Here is a 22,713-nt window from a genome sequence, read left to right on the forward strand (position 1 = left end):
TTTCCCTCTGAAAAGGCCACCTCTTAAAAAGATACACAAATATATAGATTAGCATTTCTGTGGAAGCCAAATTAGCAAAATATGATGCATAAAGAGGCAGTGCAAACCCTTCACTCTGACAATGTCTGTCGCTCTATTTTGGTTGGATTTGGTTATCTGCTCAATAATGGAGTAATAAGGGGCTATGCCATTTATAGAAAGAAAACCTCATTCAGATTTAATTAAAATTTAGATCATGTAACCTGATTAAAATAGCTTTTCTTACTACAATTATGCCTGGTACAAGCACATTATAAATATTTTAGGCACTATTTTGTTGTTAAGATACTATAGATTTTCAGACATAGTAATCTACTTTTCTCTCTCGGAAGTTGCAATTTAAACTGACAAAAGTATCTAAACATCTGTGAATAGTGCTGTCATTCAATGGCCACAACTATAAGACTGTTGACTTGCTAACGCATATTTAACTGAAAAAAATAGTAAGTACCTACAATCCCAGAGGTCCACAATGGTGCTCTCTCATAACAGAGCACGCAAGAGAGAGACGACAGGTGTCAACTTGAGGGTTGCCATACCTCAGGTGAGGGAAGAGGTTGAAAGGGAGGGATCTTCATGGTAAGTTTAACTGGTTCGGGAATTGAATCCTGTGTGGGATTGATTGAATGGCGTCACAGTATCACAAACCAGTCATCCAGCCAACCGAAATAACTGACATTGGAAAATACAGATGCAATGGCTTGCCAGCTAGCCAGATTTACAGTGTATCACCAATCTCACTATTGCAGGGAAATACTGAAACACTCCTCCAATACAATTAATTTATTTTTGTTCAAAACAAACCTTGGCTGAGATTGCGTGGACTGAGTCATTACTCCAATTATTGATTTTTGTGAAATTGTACAATTCTCTTGAAGTTAATTCTGAGTTTTGTTTTTATTACTTTGATGGGATATAGGTGTAGCTGGCAAAGCCAGAATTTATTATCCAACCCTAAATGCTGAAATGGCAGTGAGCCATTTCCTTGAACATAACAGAGTGGCTTTCTGGGCTATTTCAGAACTAAGTCAATTGCTATGAGGCTAGATATACAGGCTGAATCAGTTAAGGACTGAAGATTTTCTTCTCTCAAGGACATAAACAAATTATATATTTTTTCTTTAATGACAATCCAGTAGTCAGGGTCACCAGGAAGGAGAATATATACTTAACACTATTAATTTTAATTAATGTTTGAATTTATTTAATTGCTGTAGTCAGATGTGAATTCATGCTCCAGATCATTAATCCAGGCCTCTGGATTACCATTTCAATAGCATTATACCATCCTACTGTATTCTGATCCCATAAGAATTAGAAATGTTTGCAATACATAGAGGTTGCACTTGGATTCATAACTGGTATTGTGCATACATAGAAAAGCCGATTCAAAACCGATTGTTAAAATCCAAACTGTATCCAAACACCACTTTTTTTGTTGCAAAGTGATGACTACTGTCAATGTAATAACCATTCAAGTTTTCTTCATATATTAGTATTTTTTGCAGGGTACGCAAATAGCACCAGTGCTTGCATCAATATTGGAAAGTTGAATTGTTCTCTGTAACTGTGACGTTGAGAAAAATCACCAATTTTTCTTTACATTTTCCTCATTGAATAAACTATTACACACAACAAGCACCAAGAAAATCATGAAATCCAGTTTCAAACATTTTGCAATATAGTAACATTATAAATTGGAGCTGTGAAATTTACAATGGAAAAACTGGATTCTTGGATGAAGGGTTTTTGCCTGAAATGTTGACTGCTCCTCGGATGCTGTCTGATTTGTTGAACTCTTCTAGGACCACAGTCTCTACTCGATCTCCAGCATCTGCATTCCTTACTGTCGTCCACTGGAAAAACTATATGACTCAGCTTGTAGTGTTACTGAATATATGTAGTATTAATTTTAAAAAGTTAGCTGAAAAATATTTTAACAAAATGACAAATATTTGAGAAAGGATAATTGGATACTGAAGCTTGCAACTCGATGGATGAATGATGAATTTTACAAGTTGGAAATAAGAACTTCAAACCTTTTTAATAAATTTAACTTGTTCACAAAGTGATTGCCTTCATATGCACTCAATTACTATACTCTTTTTTTTAAGAACCTTATCCAGTAAGATTTATGCTTTTGCATTCTACGAGCAGGTTAGATTAGTAATTTAAGCTAAATGAAAAATTTTGGATTAAATGGGGCAAGTGGAATATTGTACTGTTTCACTCATTTCCTGATGGCGGGGAAAGAGCTCAATAGAGTCAATTTATAGGGCTATGTTCCAAAAACCTAATTCAAAGGCTATATTCAATACCATAGCAGTGAAATGACATTGTGATGTATCAAAGGCTCTCCCCCAATCACATGCTGACATGGTATCAGGCTCCTTACACATGCTAACAAGAGGACTAACAAAGGCCTCTTCCTCACCTCACCACACCACCATCCCCCCCGCCCCCCCACCGCCCCTCACTGCTGCCAAAATTAAAATTCATGGGGAACTGCCCTGGCAATGCTCTTTTGCTTTAAATAAAGTTGGAGTTATGGAAGAAAAAAATTACTGAATGAAACAGAATGTTGTCTCCTCAAGATAAAGTAAAAGTAATTCTGATTGACGCAATACTTATTACTATACCTCCTCAATTTCACGATCAATCTTCTGCTGTTTCTGTAGCTTCATTTCCTCAGCGTTTTTACCCAAGAATGCACCGAACGTAAAACTTAGGTCAGAGTGCTCCAGCTGATAATAGAAGTGATAGATTTTAATCAGAAGAACATGTCATGGGATAAGGGTTATAAATGTTTGCACAAATTTGGTTTTAGCAATTACATATTAAATATATGGAGTATTTGGTCCACAATCAAATATACAATGTTACCTTAAATTCAATTATTCAATTTTCTGATTCAGAAAACAATAAATAAAAAGAAATGCTTACCATTTCTCGATCAGCTTTTTTATTAGTTAAAGCATCGACCTGCGATTCATAATTTGCCTGAATTAAGTCTCTTCTTTTCAGGACTGACTAAGGAAAGAAGTGTTAAACATTACCTTACAACTATGCGTAATGTAGTACAACTACAGCTAAATTCTTGACTAACTTCAGTAACATATGGAGTACACATTTCCAATGCTGTTTCCTTCCACTTGCTAACACTGAGTTGCATTAAAAATCTAAACAATACAATAATTGCCAACTAATCTAGTACCTTAATTAGTTTTGGAGTCAATAAAGCTGAAATGTCATTTCCACGTTTTTTTTAATGTCACTTATGCACCCTGCATTAAAGTCTGTTCCATCGATTAAATAACGCCAAGATTACATATTAAATAAATGGGCATTTCTAATGTCCAATGATTAATTTTGATAGACAAACAGTTACGAGACATTATGCAAAAAATGATAATTTTTAGGAAGTGTATTGCATTATATTGCGCACAGAATAAAAAGCACAATAGCAAATGTATTTGAAGAAAATGTTTATAAAAACTGAAATAATCCCTGAGTTTAAGTTTGCACCTCTGTCTTACAGGAGGGAGCTTTGATATATAGCAAGAAGATAGAAACTCAGAACCAAAAAGAACTATATAGAATAGAACCTCAAATATAGCGTGTTAGTACCACAGTTAAACCTTAAAAAGTAATAAATATTATAGTGGCCTTGGAGGTTAATCTCTGACCAATTCATTCAACCACTCAAACAGAAATGACACATTACAATTATTGTCATTATTATAAATGCATGATTGAGAAAATTGTAGTTATTTAGTTAAAAGTGCTTGCCAAACTTTTTTAAATTTCCAAAATTTCATGAAAAGTTAGCCTTTTACATTTACTACAAAGTCAAATGATAAATATTCAAATTACTAATTACTCAAGGACATCACAATATGATGACAATTGTTCATATAAAACAATGAAGAAATTTAGCTTTCTTTTTAAAAGCTATAGAATACATGTTAGTATGGGACTCTTCTGTCAAACCTTGTAAAATATTTCTTCCATAATGCTTCTGCAATAGGTGCAAATCATTTCTGGCTCATCCTATTTAAATAGACCAACAAGTGATTTGCAGCAAGTCATTCAATCACTAACCTACCCTGGGTGTACCATCATCAAAAGGCCATAGCTATTGAAGGCAGCTGTTATCCTTCTTGAGGAACCTAGGGATGGATAATAACTGCAGCCTTGTCAGCATTACCCTTCCCCCAAGAATTAGAAAAAAAATCTGATGTGACACTACATCAAAACATTCCAGTACAGCCTTGATTAAATTTTTTGTTTGCAAATAACTGAGAAATTAGCAAATGAAACTTAAGTCAATTTCATTTTTGCAAAGCTAATGTCACCAATCTCTTCACAACCGTTTAAACAACTGAATTCATTAATTTTTACTAAGTGTAGAATGTGTAAGTAAATTATGAATACAAACTGTAATTCTTTTTTCTTTTTAACAAAATAACAGTCTAGTATTAAATATCACACTTCACAAGCAAATCCACTTAAAATAAGCCTATGATTTGACCAAACTTGTCCTAATCATTTTATGACCTTGGGATTTAAGTTAAAAAATACCTACCTTTAGAGTTTCTGCACATAGAACATATTCATGTAAAGCAGGAAGCAAATCCTCCGAGAGGCCTATTGTAAGTCCTTCAATAGCCTTGCAGCAGTTTTCAATAGAACTAGCTACTCCTTTCAAAGGTTCAGCCAAATCCTGTTCAGATTCTGACCACAGAGTATAAATGGGACCGTATTCCTTCATCTCAGTCAAGTGCTCTTTATAAGCAAAAAAAAATTATAGTTGATCAACCTTCTCATCAACCTCAAAAACATCACAATCAATCAAAGAATCACAATCAAGAACTGAAATGCACTTATCCAAAACAGGCTACCTATTTGGACAGATTTCATGGCAACTCTTATCTTAAGAACTGTGAACTTAAAAATGGGGAACGATATTGTGGTAGCTGTGGAAAATGCTGCTGCAGTTTTACAAATAAAATTACCAGAACATTGTTTGTACTGTATCTACAAGAGTGAGTGAGTGAGGGAGGGTGGGGGTGGGGGGTGGGGGGGAATGGAGGGAGAGAGAGAGAGTGTGTGTTGGAGGGTTAGGGAGAGAGAGTTTGGGGGGGGGGGCGTGACAGTGTGTGTGCACGCTGTTCAGGGCAATTTTCCCCAGTGAAAAACGTTTGATTGGGTTTCAACCAGGAACAGGATGACACACTAACCTCTTGAATTTAGAAAGCTTGGGACTAAGACGGTCTGGCATTCAGAACGTTACATAAATGTTAGAATGCCTAACCACAACAGAATGAATCTGATATAAAATGGGTACCAGAGACATAAATGTGACAAAACATTTTAAAGCAGTAATAAAATTTTATGTATCCAAGTACTGCATGCTAAAATTAGAAGACATATTTACCAGCAAGGTGCCAAGCAGGTCTGGAATACTTGCGCGCTAACTTGATCAATCCAGAGGTCAATGTAACCTAGTGACCACCTCAGTGCTGGAAAAACCAGCAATCTATGTACCTGACCAGGAAAAGCATGCATTGACTATAAACTTTGCTACATTTCTTTTCCTGTCTGCCTATGAGATAGTCTCCTCATCCAAAGGTTAACTGCAGGCAGTAGCTACACCAAAAAAAGGTGATAAGACACACTGATTGGTATATGTGAAGGGGAGGGGAGTGATCCAAAGTAGAGCTGATTTGTATGCCTTTGTAAATACACATCTATCCGCATACCCCTGGGTATGAATGGGGGATAGAGACTGACTTCTACAATTCATGACCAGCTGCAGTAGAAAATGGAGTACCAACCTTTCAGTTCCTTTAAAATTCTTTGGCTTATTTTATCCAAAGTTCCCATTTTCTGACGGAAAACATCCACATAGTCACTCTTTGCTGTGAATTCATCAGGTCGATTCTTAATACTTCTGACTGTATTAGCAACAGCCTTGACTGTTTCTCCCATTTTACTGATGAATCCTGGACCAAGTTTCTTGTGAGATGCTAAATCCTACATTAAAGCAAGCAAAAGTGAATAACCCAGAAAAGAAAATAATGATAGGTGACATATGAGAAATTCGAGAAGGAATGGATGAGATAAAGACATATGAATAACAGACAAACACTCTTTCGCCATTTTAAACCATTCAATTAGATTATGGACAGTCTGTATTTTCACCTGTCGACCTTATGTCCAAATTACTTTTACCGAACAAAAACCTACCAATTTTCAAATTACCTAACTGCAACAGATTTTTTGGAAGAATCCTGTGTGAAGAAATGATTCCTGTCAGTACCAATATATGCCCTCCTTCTAATGTTAGAGCTATGCCTTTTCCTGGATTACCACACCACTGGACATATGATCAACAGTTACAAAGAATTGTTAATTATATTAGATCACAGCTGACAAAAAAAAAAATCATAGGACCTAAATCCCCCTAAAGTACTTTCAGAATACCAAAACACACTGACTCTTGACTTTACTACTGGGGCCACAACGTGCCAATTAAATTGTTAGATGGAGGCACGCTTGGTGATAGATTTTAGGAAAAAGTCTATAGAAGAGGTTATATGCATTAAGTGATAAAGTTTTGATATGAGTAGAGGATCAAAGATCTTGGACTCAAGATAAAGTATTGCAAGTGGAAGAATATTGATAAAACTATTAGGGAGAAAAAAAAAGGAAATGTTGTTATACAGACTGCCAATCACTCTGCAGTTTTGGGCATGTCACTTTAGGAAAGGTATTTCAAGTCAAAGAGCATACAGAAGATGCTTCAAGAAGGTGGCGCTGGCAAAGTAGGCAGCATTCGGCCTCCTGGGCCCATTTGCTCAAATTGCACGCTTTTCTTCATTCCTGTTTCTTCCTCATCTTTCTGTTAGTAGCGACAAAGAAGGTGACATCGAAGGTCAACAGTCAGAGGGAGAACTCCAGGTATCAGCAAGGCAGCGGCAGCGTGGTATGCCCCGAGTAGGGACTCCAGGAATTGATGAGACAGCAGTGGCAATGCAGCCAGAAACTCCCAATTGCAGTCGGCCCAGAGTGGGGACTCCTGGTTATCAGTGAGGTGACGACAGCATAGTGGAACCAGAGCTTCCTGCTGCAGGGAGAATGTGGGTCCAGTAAGGGAACTGGCATCAGCGGCCTACTAAGTTGGGCCCAGATGGTGCCTGAAGAATGGGGCTCTGACTTTGGTGGGTCCAGCACAGGCAGGGAGGAGTGGTGGCGCAGGTGTCACTGATCAACTGGTTCGGGGTTCAGGGCTCATGGCGGAGGTGCTGGAACAAAAATTGACTCCATTTCAGCTCCTCCTTTTCATTCTTAAACTATTCAAAATGGTACGGGATTGTGGCAGCAGTTGAAGTTTCCACTGCGGAGTATAAGTGACAATAAACCATTCAGAAGAAATAACTAAACTCAGATGTTGTCCAAGTGTCTGAGGAGAAGCTATCAAAACTGGGCTACATTCTTTAGAACAAAGATAGTTGTATGGTTATCTGGTACAGGTGTTCAAAATTTATATTATGGTCCAGGAAAATCTATTTTCATTGGTTATTAGCTCAGTATCTAGAAAGTATAAAATGAAAATCATCAAAAGATTGACAGGAAAGTTCAACGCAGTATACAGAATGTTCCAGAAATAGGTATGGCAGAATTCTTAACGGTGTTAATCGGAGAGAATTGAATAAATATTCAAAAAAAAACTTAAAGCTTATGGAGCAAGATCTGAGAGACTGTGTACATTTAGCCCAGACTTTTAGAGCAAGAGAGCCTCTTTGTGAACTGTAAAATCCTATTATTCATATAAACTTGTAATCCTAAGGCAACAGTCTATGAATCATTGAATTTCAGAACAAAGTAAGCTACTGCATAGCTTTTATTAACATTCTTATGAAGTACATCAAACTAGTTCATGCCATTGTCCCAAATGTTTTTATTAAAGCATGTCCCATAAAATTTCCTTTTGGTTTCCTGGGAGCAGTTTGATGCATCTTGGCAGGATTGCAGAAACATTTCTTAAAAATAAACTTGCAGTAGGATTTAGTCAATTACTTTCTGGACTAAATTATGATAATAGTTTAGGAACATCCAAAATGATGGGCACAACCACAGAGTGGAATTGCAGGTTCCTATTTACTAGAAATCATAACCTCTGACGACGTATACTTCATGGATTTTCAATCTATACGCCACTATAACAAGGCAAGAGTAGCATATATAAGTGACCTGCAAATAGGCCAAGGAGAAAATACAGGGTGAGGTACACATCTTTCACTGGACATGCCATACCAAGTAAAACATTAATAGAATGTTCGTGGGCGGCACGGTGGCACAGTGGTTAGCACTGCTGCCTCACAGCACCTGAGACCCGGGTTCATTTCCCGACTCAGGTGACTGACTGTGTGGAGTTTGCACGTTCTCCCCGTGTCTGCGTGGGTTTCCTCCGGGTGCTCCGGTTTCCTCCCACAGTCCAAAGATGTGCGGGTCAGGTGAATTGGCCACGCTAAATTGCCCGTAGTGTTAGGTAAGGGGTAAATGTAGGGGTATGGGTGGGTTTCGCTTCGGCGGGTCGGTGTGGACTTGTTGGGCCGAAGGGCCTGTTTCCACACTGTAAGTCTAATCTAATCTAATCTAAAGAACTACATTGGTAGTCTTGTAGTTTTCACCATATTCTTCTATTGCTTTCAGTATCAACATTTGGTTGAGAGAATGAACAATGTGCAATAAAGGTTTGGATTAGAGGTCTTCGATCCATATGATGTGAACATGATGCTTGGATTCACGATTTACATGTCTTTTCCAAGAGTGCTAGGATTGGTTATCATTAAGGTCTCACTTTTCAACCTCGTCCTTCCCCTAAAAGCATTGTGACCCTCAAATTAAATTTACCACCAGTCTGATCAAATGACAGCGCAGCCCTACAGTCTTCTGGGACAATGGCTACTTTACCTAGGATCTACACTGCACATTTTCAATGCACTTTTGCTAAACTCAATGAGTTCAGGGTGCAAATCAGAGTTTAATTTTTAGTAGTGGATGAGAAAAGTCAGAATTTCCAGAATCTGAGCTAGTTATGATATGTGTGAAAAAGATCTGTAATCTCATCAAAAAATTGAAATTTACTGGTGCACAGTAAGTATTCTACCACATGTTCATATTCCTTTCATTAAGCATTCAACATAGATTTTTGTTCTATGTTTTCAAAACAAGTTCCAGAAAACTATTACCCTTAGATTTAATAATCGTGGATCATTCTACATGAATGAAACAAAAACATATTTTCACCTCCACATGGCTTGTGAATCAATTTTAAATTCCTAAATATCTGAAGCTCTTTATTAGTGCTTTGCATAACAAAAACCATTATCCCTCACTCGAATTTTACATACTGTTCCTCACATCGCTGAAGTTTCATATGTTACTTGGAATGGAAGATGGTTGTGGTTGTTGGAAGCTAATTATCTCATCTACAGGATGATACTACAAACGTTTCATATGGTAGTGTCCTAGCCTCATTCAGAAGGCATGTTGAGTCAGGGTCTGGGGCATGCCAGCAAGGTAAGTAGTTAAGTCATTTTAATAGTCTGACTCCTGAGTAACTATGCATTTAATAGTCAACTTTTATTGACAAAATTATTTTACTTAATTTCATCAAAATCAGCTCGAGCCTTTGATTCAGTGAAGATTTTTGTAAATTTCCAGGCGTAGTGAAACTGCCCAGCATAAAATTCAGATTCCCAGGCAATCCCTTCAGAGTGTTACAATGAGTATTCTGAGGGATCCTGATCTACACCCACATAACAATGGTATGTCCAGAGGAAAACCTACCCCAATGATATAATGAAATCCAAACAGATTAATTATTTTGAGAAACAACTACCCTTGAGAAATATCAACTCAAATATTGTTTATACTGAAAACACAAATACATATATTTTATTAGGCAATGTTTTAAAGCATGTATAGAGTCATAGAGATGTACAGCACAGAAACAGACCCTTCGATCCATGCTGACCAGATATCCTAATCCAATCTATTTCCACCTGCCAGCACCCGGTCCATATCCCTCCAAACCCTTCCTTTACATATACCATCTAAATGCCTCTTGAATGTTGCAATTGTACCAACCTCCAACACATCCTCTGGCAGCTCATTCCATACACATACCACCCTCTGCGTGAAAAAGTTGCCCCTTCAATCTCTTTTCTATCTTTCCCCTCTCATCCTCAACCTATGCCCTCTAGTTCTGGACTCCCCGACCCCAGGAAAAAGACTTTACCTATTTATCCTATCCATGCCCCTCATAATTTTGTAAACATCTATAAAGGTCATCCCTCAGCCTCCGACCCTCCAGGGAAAACAGTCCCAGCCTATTCAGCCTCTCCCTATAGCTCAAATCCTCCAACCCAGGCAACATCCTTGTAAATCTTTTCTGAACCCTTTCAAGTTTCACAGCATCTTTCCGATAGGAAGGAGATCAGAATTGCACGCAGTATTCCAACAGTGGCCTAATCAATGTCCTGTACAGTCATAACATGACCTTCCAACTCCTGTACTCAATACTCTGACCAATAAAGGAAAGCATACCAAATGCCTTCTTCACTATCCTATCTACCTGCGACTCCACTTTCAAGGAGCTATGAACTTGCACTCCAAGGTCTCTTTGTTCAGCAACACTCCCTAGGATCTTACCATTAAGTGTATAACTCCTGCTAAGATCTGCTTTCCCAAAATGCAGCACCTCGCATTTATCTGGATTAAACTCCATCTGCCACTTCTTAGCCCATTGGCACATCTGGTCCAGATCCTGTAATAATCTGAGGTAACCATCTTCGCTGTCCACTACACCTCCAATTTTGGTGTCATCTGCAAACTTACTAACTGTACCTCTTATGCTCGCACCCAAATCATTTATGTAAATGACAAAAAAAGAGAGGACCCAGCACCAATCCTTGTCGCACTCCACAGGTCACAGGCCTCCCTGCACAATTCTGTACTTTTAAAAGTCTGTTCACTTGTGGGGCATGGGCACCAACTGGGCCAGCATTTATTGTCCATTTCTAGTTGCCATTAAGTGATGGTGATTGCCTTCTTGAACCGCTGTGGTCCACGTGCTGAAGGTACACCTTCAATGCCATTTCGGAGTGGATTCTGGAATTTTGACCCAGTGATAGTGAAGGAACAGTGAAGCATTTTCAAAAGTGGTTTAGAGAGGGTACTTGCAGGTGATGGTGTTCCCATGTATCTGCTGCCCTTGCTCCATTAGATGGAAGTGTGCTGGTTTTCTAGGCACAAACCCACCAATACATTAAAACAGCAGCTAATGATTTTAAAAGACTCTATACAGACAAGAAACAAAACGAACATCATTTACAAAATACCTTGCAAGAACTGTAACAAACACGACATTGGACAAGCAGGCAGAAAACTAGGCAACAGGATACATGAACATCAGCTAGCCACAAAAAGACATGACCCACTCCCATTAGTATCCTTACATAGAAATGAGGAAGGACACCATTTTGACACATCCATTCTAGGACAAGCCAAACAAGACACACAAGAATTCCTAGAATCATGGCTTTCCAACCGGAATCCTATCAACAAACACATTGACTTGAACCCCATTTATCACCCTCTGAGAAAAAGAACAGAAATGACATCACCACAGGAAATGACACCACCAACCCAAGGAAATCTAAACACAACTATAAAGCAGGTCACTTACACCAGTGCTTCACTGGAGGTTCACTGTTGATATTATCTATTATGGTGACAAAACATCTGAAAACGAACCTTCCAGCTCAGTGAGCAAACTTCCATCCAGAACCTCAACCTGAGCTACAAATCCTTTCAAAGCTCACGGAGTGCACGTTTGTGGTTCTGGTGTTTACCAAGCAGGCTGTTGTAACCTGAATGGTATCAAGTCCAAACTGTTGTTGGGGCTGTACTCATCTGGGCAACTGGGGAGTACTCCACGACACTCCTGACTTGTTCCTTGTAGATGACAGATAGATTCTGGAGAGTCAGGAGTTACTCACTGAGGTATTCCTCGTCACTGACCTACCGTTGTAGTCACTGTATTTATATGGCAAGTCAAGCTGAGTTTCTGGTCAATGGTATCCCCCAGGATGTTGACAATTGTGGGTTCAGTGATAGTAAAACCATTAAATACCATGGGGCAATGGTTAGTTTGTCTCTTATTGGAGATGTTCATTGCCTGACATTTGTATAGCATGAATCTTACATGTCACTTTTTAGCACAAACTTGGATATTGTCCAGATCTTGCTGCACACAGACTGCTTCACTATCTGAAGGGTTGCAAATGGTGCAATCATCAGTGAACATCCCCACTTCTGACTTTATGGTGGACAGAAGGCCGTTGATGGAGCAGCTGAACATGACTGGACCTAGGACACTATCCTAAGGAACTTTTGCAAATTAATAGATAGAGAGGAAGAGTTAACCCATACCTGTACTGTTAGAAATATTTTGAAATTTTCATTAAAAGACAGAGTGGGGTGGTCAGCAATTCTGTTTAAAAATTTATGTAGTGCCTTCTGTCGCGTTGCTACAAAATCTTCATTGAAGCGTTCCACCATACCTCTCATTACAAACTTCTCTGGCAATGGCTAAGGAAAAAGAGAAAGTTAAAATATTTTTACATTCACAATTATGGAATACTCATCCACAATGAATTATCGCACCACTGCAGTTTTATTTTGACAATTTATTTCAAAATAAGACTGCTAAAATAAATGAGAAAACGTATCTTAGAGTTTCTATATAAAATCAACTGCAAAATGCATCTGAACTCCAAATGCATTGAATTTATGGGAATGACTGGCATTTTTAGCTAAAATAGCAGGAGTGTACAAAAGAATTCCTGTAATACCATTCAAAAATAGCAAGGGGTAGGTTTGATTAATTTGTTCAAGCTTGTATTTTCTGTGGTTTGAAATCTAATCAATACCAAAGGCACATTGACAATTATTAACACGGCTCACTTGAATGACAACCACTTTGATGCACAAAATTGTATTCAAGACAACGTTGTGCCTTTGAGAGGTTAAAGATGGGGAATGCAAATTATGGAGAAAACTCAAAATAACAGATTATTAGAAAGTGTACTTGTTATATTGGCAAGTTGTGTTCTTATCGCAATCATGCCCATGAAATAAACAAAATATTCCAAGAACAATCAAATAGTTATTTTGTTTGTTTGCAAGCATCAAAACTGCAAAGATACATTTATCTTAGTTGAAAAATAAGGTCTGTGATGTTATCTATCATTAGATTTTCTCTGTAGTTTCAAACACAGTAAGCACATGAACTGCACACAAGAAGTAAATCAACCATAGCGTAAATAAAACTCATGTTCCACACAAACATGCTAGACACACTTCATAAAACAAACCTGCTGAGAACATCCATTGATGACAACTGGGCTACTAAGTTGGCAATAAGTGATTGCTTTCCACTTCAGATTCCTGCTTGCATTCAAGTATCACAAAGGTTTCAATGTCATGGAAATTGAAATAGAAAACATGCAAAAATACGCCTTGGACAGCAAAAAATTTATCAAAGGCCTTTAAAGAATATATATACAGGTTCTGTTCTTTAAAAATCTATGTTCAGTAGTTGCTATATATTGGAAGTATAAAGTTTTATAACTACACACCCTGAAAACTCAATGGATAACTAGATTATATAACAGGAGTTGGAGATTCAGTTGTTGATTTGTTCTGCATGAGGTGATTTGAATCAGTGCTCACTCACGCTGCAGAAACAACAGTGCTAATTTAATCAGGACATAAAAACCCACTCAAAATCTAGTGCAGCCAGGTTAAACAAATATTCTGGAGTTTTGCTCGATCAAGGGAATGCAGCCTAGAAACAACAGCAGAAGAAAAATAAAATCACAGAACTTGTCCCATGAGATTACAGAAACTTTCTAGATTTAACAGCCAACACAGCTGATGTATGGAACAAATCAAGCTGATCAGCCACGTGAACACTATTGTGGCTCAGGTGACCAACTTCAAGCTCTCCATAGCAAAGCAGTCAGTTAAGGGTTTGAGGCTAATCTCTGCTCATGCTCCTCGACCATCTTATCAACTATTTCAACATTTTTTCCATCAAAGACTTTACTTCACTGTTATTCTATTTGAGTGTTTTCTACTCGTTTAAACATAACCAACCACCTCTGTTACTCTTTTCTTGTTAGTCTTTTGTTAATCTGTATTTCTTGATGTTGAGTGTTTTGGTTGTACTCCACCTTTTTCTCTCTGTTATAATCTTCAGACAAGGTGACTTAAGATTAGCTGGACCAATTATGAAATAAAAAAAAACAGTAGCACAACACAAGACAAGACAATGGGAGCACATATAAGGAAACACCATTTTCTGCAATTTCCTCTTCAAGCTATTCACCATCCTAATGTGGAACTATATTGCTGTTCCTTCACCTTTTCTTGATGGAGATTCCAGAACTCCTTCCCTACAAAACATTGTGGTTACACCCCACCAAATAGACTGCAGTGTTACAAGGAGGCAGCTCACCAATATGTTCCAAGGATGGTGCCAAGGTTGGAGGATTTGAGTTAAAGGGAGAGGTTGAATACGCAAGGGCTGTTTTCCCTGGAGCATCAGAGGCTGAGGAGTTACCTTACAGAGGTTTATAAAACCTGAGGTTGGGGAGTCCAGAACTAGAGGGCACAGATTTAGGGTGAGAGGGGAAAGATCTAAAAGAGACCTACGGGGCAACTTTTCCATGCAGAGGGTGGCACGTGTATGGAATGAGCTGCCAGAGGATGTGGTGGAGGCTGGTACAATTGCAACATTTAAAAGGCATCTGGATAGGTATATGAATAGGAAGGGTTTGGAGGGGTATGGGCCGGTTGCTGGCGGGGGTGAGGAGGGGAAGAGATTAGATTGGGTTGGGTTGGGATGGACAAGTTGGACTGAGGGTCTGTTTCCCTGCTGTACATCTCTATCACAGTCAGCAAAGCCCAAATTGCCTGAATAATACAAAAAGACTAAATTTGGGCTAAATCCTGTAGCATTACGATAGTCTCATATCGCTATCCATCAAGAAGGGGAAGGCCGAAAGTTTAAACTACGTTGGTGGCTAGAAAACATATTAGACAATTTCCATCATAGGACGGAGAACTTTACTAGGTTTGACACTTTTGTTCTGGTAAGTAATTATGTAATTAGTGCACAAAGTTAGAAGTTTGTTTCCAAGCATCAACAGTGAAGTGATACCAATCTATTAAGGTGCCCCTACTCCACAGAATCCATTTTTAGAAAAACAGTCTGCATTTTTGTGAATGAATCAAATCAGAAACAATACCATATTGTTGGCTCTGGAACTCTAACTTCTGGAGTCTAATTGCTTACCTTTAACCCTGGGTTCAAAGCAATGATGATAAGATTGGGTTAGTTGAAGAAATTGAACTTTTGAACAGAGATTTGATTATTTTTATGTAATAGATCACCTTCTTCCGTCCCACAACGTAACATTGAGTGCACATGCATGCAGTGAAAAATAAAAGATGCTTTTTGGAAACTTTGGTACGATCCCAGTAACCAAGTATACAATTTGCTAGAAATATTACACTTACAGGAACAATTAAAGTAGCATGTGCTTCTTCAAGTTTGTCCTTTAGCCACAAGAAATCTTGGTAACGTCTACGAACCTCATACTCACAGGAGTCAAACTCACTTCGAGTTGTCTATAAAATAAGTGGCATTATTAAGCAGAGAACAACAGTACAGATTATTTTGAAATGGTCACATACTTAAAATATATCTTCTACTACAAAAGGTGAGCTTTATTATGTGGATAAAGCACCACAAACTATTCAAAGATTCCTTCAGGGTGATTTGTTGAAAACTACAGTACTGAGAACTTGCAATACATCAAATTATTAAAAAATGTTAAATCAGATAATCAAATCACATTAATAACAAAATAGAAAACAGAATTCAAACTGGATAGTTGTGAGAAGTAGATCATGATACCAAAAGAATCAAAATCAGAAATTGCTGGAAATACTCAGCAAGTCTAACAAATCTGTGCAGAGAAAGCAGAGTTAATGTTTCGGGTACAGAGATCGTTCTTCAGAACAGCAAAGCTAATCTCTCGAAATACAGTCTACCCTTGGAGTTAACTCAAATAAAATTACTTAGCAAAACAGTATAAATTTAACCTTTCAAAATAGCAAAACAGACAATTGATTCTGCTCTTACACTCTTCTGATATTTTTATTTTTCCAGCCAATTATTACTTAATTTTTCCCATTTTTCTTGAAAATATTTTCTTCTGATACAGATGGAATTCAAGGCAGAAGCCCTCAACTGTCATGCATTATTCACATGCCTAGACAGTGAACATGTGCTTACTACACAAGACTGGCTGGTCACATTCACTTGCGAATGAAGGTGGTAAATAACCAACTATCAAAGGTTCAATGAAGAGTGCAGAAAGGGCATATCAGGAGCACCACCTGACGTACGTAAAGATAAGGTATCAACCTTGTGAAACTACAAAATTGGACTACTTGTATGGCAAGCAACATAAGCAGCAAGAGTTAGAAAAAGGCTGAGTAAGTCCACAACCAACAGATCAAATCAAAGCTCTGTAGTCCTGCCTTAGCCAGTCACGAATGGTGGTGAAAAACTGAATAGCTCACTGGAAGAGGAAACACTCAATAGTAGTTCAATAATGGGTAAGCCCAGGTCATCAATGAAAAAATAAGGCAGAAGTATTTGCAACGACATTCAGTAAGAATTGCCAAGTGAATGATCTGGCACAGCCTCCTCTGGAGAACCCCAGCATCACAGAGGGGAGTCTTTAACCAACTTGATTCACTTCACGTGACATCACAAAATGTCCGAAGACACTGGTTACTGCCAAAAGCATGGACACTGACAATATTCTAGCAATAGCATGCTCTAGAACTTTCCTTGCACTGAGGCAAATTGTTCCAGTACAGCAATAATAGAATTTACCCGAATGTGGCAAACTTCTGTGATATATCATTTGTAGGACAAATCCAAAAGAGCCAATTACTGTCCCATCAGTCTACACTAAATTATAAGTAAAGAACCGGAATGGATCTTCAACAGCACCATCAAGCAGCAGTTACTTAGCAATAACATGCTCACTGATGCTTAGTTTAAGTTCCTCCAGGACCATTCAGCTCCTGACCTTATTACAGCTTTGGTTCAAACATGGATAAAAGAGATGAAGTGCAGTGAGAAGGTGAGTGTGACAGTACCGTATATCAAGAGTACATTTTGATCAAATGTGGCATCAAGGCACCTGAACAAAACTAGAATTAAATGGGAATCGGGAGAAATCTCTGCTCATAGTAGCCATAACTAGCACAAAAAAAATAGCAATGTGTTTGTTGGAGATCAGTCAGTTCAGCTTCAGGACAGCCCTGCAGGAATTCCCCATAGTGGTGCCCTAGGATCAACCATCTTTTAGTTGCCTCATCAATAAACTCCCCTGCAACAAAAAGTCAGAAGTAGGGATGTTTGCAAATGACTGCAAAACATTCAGCACATTCACACAATACTTGGGTAACTGAGTCAAGCTTTAGCTGAAATGAACAAGTATTATTCATGCCAAACAAACAACAGGTGAATGACCACCTCCAACAAGAGAGAATCTAGCCATGTCACTGCCATCACGGAATCAGAGTCAGAGACGTACAGCATGGAAACAGACCCTTCGGTCTAACCCGTCCATGTCGACCAGATATCCCAACCCAATCTAGACCCATCTGCCAGCGCCCAGCCCATCTCCCTCTCTTTTATATCTTTCCCCTCTCACCCCAAACCTATGCCCTCTAGTTCTGGACTCCCCAACCCTTGGGAAAAGGCCTTGTCTATTCATCCTGTCCAGGGCCCTCAATTTCGTAAACCTTTGTAAGGTCACCCCTCAGCCTCCGACACTCCAGGGAAAACAGGCCCAGCCGGTTCAGCCTCTCTCTGTAGCTCAAATCCTCCAACCCTGGCAACATCCTTGTAAATCTTTTCTGAACCTTTTTAAGTTTCACAACATCTTTTTCTCACTATTAATATCTTGGAGGAACTACTGACCAGAAACTGAATTGGACTAGAATAGAAACCAGCTAGAAATCCTATAGCAAGTAACTTCTCAAATCCCCAAAGATTGCCCACCATGTACAAAATACAAGACAGGAGTGTGATGGAATACTCCACAATTGCCTGGATGAGTGCAGTGCCAACAATAGCTAAGAAGCTTGACACCATCCAGGAGAAAGCAAACCACTTGATTGGGACCACATCCATAAACATTCATTCCCTCGACCACTGACTTACAGAAGCAACGGTGTACACTGTAGAACTTCACCAAGGCTCCTACTAATCCCACCTCCATTATAATCTAGAAGGACAAGGCAGCAGATACTTGATACCATTGCTTGTAACTTCCTTTGCAAGCCACAAACCATCTTGATTTGCAAATATACTGCCATTCTTTCACTACCACTGCGTCAAAACTCAAAACACACTCCTGGTCTGATTATGGCTGTAATTATATCAAATAATCTGTAACTATTCAAGGCGGCAGCTCACCACGTCTTTATTAAAGGTGATTAATGATAAGCAATAAATGCTGGCTCAGCTATCAAAGCCCAATCCCATTGATTATTAAAAAGGAGAAAGAGTGACTGTGGAGAATGTGATCTTCAATGATGGGCAAAACCAGCATAAATGTACAAAATACGAGACTGAAGAATTTTCAACCATCTTTTGTCAGAAGTGTTGAGTGGATGATCTATTTCAACCCCTTTCCGATATCCTTACCAACACAGACGTCTTTGACATATTCAATTCACTTTGCATGACTTCAAAAAACAGCTGAGTGCAATGGAACAGCAAAGGCTATGGAGACTAATGAGATACTGGTGGTAACACTGAAAATTTCTGCCCCACAAGGACAACCATTTCGAGTCAAGCTGTTTTAGAAGTGTAACATCAACATCTACTTACAACGTAGAAAATGCTGTGGTGTGGCCCTACCACAGAAATACCAGCTAATAACAAACTCAGCTAATAACTGTCCCTTCCCCTACTCTCAAATAAGCCATAAAGCCATTGAGCAAATCACATTCAGACTATGAAGTACCATTTTCTCAGCAATATCTTTCTCATTGATTAGATCTATCAAGATCACTTGGTTGCAGACCTCATTATAACAATGGTCCTGAAACAGACAAAAGAAATATGAACCTCCAGAGGACAAGTGCAGGTGAGTGCCCTCAAAACAATATTCAACAGTATGGAATCAAAATTGAAATCTATGGAAATTACAGGGAAAACCTGCAACTGGTAGGAAGATTGCAAAAAAAAAAGTATCATTGGATTCAAAACTTTAATTCTGTTTCTCTAGCACTTTTTAAAACATATCTCCACCATTTGGAGTATTCTGCTTTTATATACAAAAAGGTTTGCAATTGTCCAAGGCCAAAAATCTCATTTCCAGGGCACCACAACAGGATTTCCTCAGAGAAGTGTCTAATGTCCAGCATTTTACAGCTGCAATAATGTGCCAACCGTCATAACATTCTGCACAAGGGAGGGGCAGAGACCACCTGCAACAAGTGAAAGCTAGCCATCTCCCTTTGACATTCAGCAGCATCACCATTACTGAATTCTCGACCATCACCCTGGGGTCACTATAAACCAGAAACTTTCCTGGACCTCTCACATAGATATCATCAATGCAAGTTTGCTCACTGAGCGAGAAGTTTAGTTTTCAGACGTTTCATCACTATACTAGGTAACATCTTTTGTGAGCCTCAGGATGAAGCACTGGTGGTGCAGCGCGCTTTCTATTTATATGTTTGGGTTTCTTTGGATCGATGTTGTCATTTCCCATGGTGATGTCAGTTCCTGTTCTTTTTTTCAGGGGGTGGTAAAGGGGATGCAAGTCAATGTGTTTTTTGATAGAGTTCTGATTGGAATGCCATGCTTCTAGGAATTGTCATGCATGTCTCTGTTTGACTTGTCCTAGGACGGATGTGCTCTCCCAGTCAAAGTAGAGTCCTCCCTCATCTATATGTAAGGATAATAGTGAGTGTGGGTTATGCCGTTTTGTGGCTAGTTTATGTTCATGTATCTTGGTGGCTAGTTTTCTGCCTATTTGTCCAATTTAGTGTTTGTTACAGTTCTTGCAAGGTATTTTGTAAATGATATTAGTTTTGCTTGTCATCTGCATAGGGTCTTTCAAGTTCATCAGCTGCTGTTTTAGTGTGATGGTGGACCAGCATGATGCCAATGGTCTTAGTAGTCTGGCAGGCATTTCCAAGATGTCTTTGATGTCGGGGAGAGTGGCTAGGGTTTCTGGATATGTTTTGTCAGCTTGTTGGGGTTTGTTGCTGAGAAGTCGGCAGACTGTGTTCATTGGGTACCATTGGAAACGTCTGAAAACGAACCTTCCAGCTCAGTGAGCAAACCTACATCCAGAACCTCAACCTGAGCTACAAATCTTCTCAAAGCTTGCTAATAGATACTAGGGCCCCAACAGCAGATCAGAAGCTGGAATGTCACTCATTTGATTGCCAAATCTAGTCTACTCATTGGAAAGGCACACGCAAGAACAGTGACAGAATATTCACCACTTGGCTACACGAGTATAGCTCCAACAAAGCAGAGGACCCTTGAGGACACACAAGAAAATGTAATTTGTTTCATTGGCACCAGTCTGAAGTATGCACACTCTTCAGAACTGTGCTATGGTTGTGGTAGGTATCATGTTCAAATTTCTGACAAATATTATTTGAGAACTTGGACTCAAGTGGAAGAAAAATACATTTACTACTTTGTGTCATATGCAGACAGGGTGGTTAAGACATTTAGCATGCTTGCCTTCATTGTTCAGTCCTTTGAGTACAGGATGGGATATCATGTTGAGGTTGTTCAGGATGATTAGATTAGATTAGATTAGACTTACAGTGTGGAAACAGGCCCTTCGGCCCAACAAGTCCACACCGACCCGCCGAAGCGAAACCCACCCATACCCCTACATTTACCCCTTACCTAACACTACGGGCAATTTAGCATGGCCAATTCACCTGACCCGCACATCTTTGGACTGTGGGAGGAAACCGGAGCACCCGGAGGAAACCCACGCAGACACGGGGAGAACGTGCAAACTCCACACAGTCAGTCGCCTGAGTCGGGAATTGAACCCGGGTCTCAGGCGCTGTGAGGCAGCCTTTTCTGGACAAGTGTGTCCAGTTCTGGTTACCCTGTTAAAGGAAGGATATTAAGTTGGAGAGGGTTCAGAAAAGATTTACCAGAATAGTGCGAAGAATGGAAGGTTTGAATTTTAAGGAGCCTGGAATTTATTTTCATTGGAGCATAGGAGGTTGGGGGGTGACCTTATAAAAGATTCATAAAGTCATGAGGGGTATCGATAATATAGATGGCATGAGTCCTTTCCCTAGGATGAGGGATTTCAAGACTAGGAGACATAATTTTAAGGTGAGAGGACAAAGGTTTAAAAAAAAAATACGAGTGGCAACTTTTAAAAAACAATATAGACAGAACGGTTCGCTTGTGGAATAAAATTCTAGATGAAGTGATGGATGCAGGTACAGATATAAGGCATAAAAAACCTTTGGATAAGTAGATGAAAATCAAATGTTGGGAGGGATATGGGCGAAGTGCAAGGAGATGGGACTAGTTTAGTTGGGATTATGGTTGGCATGGACTGAACTGTCTGTTTCCATGCAATCTGACTCTAAGACTCTCTGATCTTTTTTGAAAGTGACTTTCAAAACAGCATGACAAGAAAGCCATCTGAGATAATTGCTAAGGCATTTTTTGTCTTGAGCAGATAGAGAAATAAAGGGTCAAAAGCAGGTTCATGAAGGATTACATGGCATACAGCCACAGAGGTGCTTTATTTGCAGTCTCCAAACAGCCAGGGCTGGGGAGAAGGCCAGAGTGGTTTAGCAGTAAATGAAAGGTGGTTGTGGAGTTGTTACAGAGGAAGATATCCTACAAGTCTGTTGAAGATGTGTTTAGTGAACCCATGTTAAATAACAAATTTGTTAAGTTAGCAGTTTGTTTTAAGGGTCCCACTTAGAGATGTAACTGGAAAAAAAACAGCATTGAACGAATGAACAAACTGCTGCACAAAAGAAAACAATTCCAATTGCACTAGCTGAATAAGAAGCTTCAGCACTGAGACTGGGGGTGACTTTTCATTAAAGTTTGAAAGTCTAAGAGTATTGCTGGGATAAAAAGAAGACGAATCTTTTTAATGTTTTAATCTTTTTAATTAGGTTGTTCTCATAGTTCATGCAAAGTATATTACATAAAATGCTAATTATATGCTCTTTTGTTAAAAATTCACAAGAGCTTGTCAATGTATATTTTCAGTGACTGACCTCGATGTTTAACAAAAATAAAAACAAAACTGATGGTCTACCAAGCCAGGTTTCACTCTAGAATCCGATTTGTCGATTATTACTATTGGCTGAAGTCATAACATACATTGCATCAGCTCAATAATCGATGACACATTTTCAGCAGCATCTTCCAAATCTGAAATTTTTATTATCAAGAATTACAAAATTATGAGGGACATGGACAGG

The 22,713-nt window shown here is 38.9% G+C and overlaps 1 protein-coding gene across 1 annotated transcript in view; it reads right to left on the bottom strand.

Annotated features, from left to right (window-relative positions):
• Positions 1–22,713, bottom strand: part of snx7 (sorting nexin 7) — a 94,089-nt gene that overhangs the window by 26,292 nt on the left and 45,084 nt on the right. Inside the window, exons 3-8 of the mRNA XM_060830571.1 lie at positions 15,697–15,807; positions 12,544–12,702; positions 5,877–6,075; positions 4,625–4,824; positions 2,983–3,069; positions 2,679–2,783 (exon numbers count right to left, since the gene is read on the bottom strand). Coding sequence (XP_060686554.1) covers positions 2,679–2,783; positions 2,983–3,069; positions 4,625–4,824; positions 5,877–6,075; positions 12,544–12,702; positions 15,697–15,807 — 861 coding nt within the window. The remainder of the gene's footprint in view (positions 1–2,678; positions 2,784–2,982; positions 3,070–4,624; positions 4,825–5,876; positions 6,076–12,543; positions 12,703–15,696; positions 15,808–22,713) is intronic.

The sequence above is a fragment of the Hemiscyllium ocellatum genome, chromosome 9 (genome assembly GCF_020745735.1).
Source record: "Hemiscyllium ocellatum isolate sHemOce1 chromosome 9, sHemOce1.pat.X.cur, whole genome shotgun sequence".
Classification (NCBI taxonomy): Eukaryota; Metazoa; Chordata; class Chondrichthyes; order Orectolobiformes; family Hemiscylliidae; genus Hemiscyllium; species Hemiscyllium ocellatum.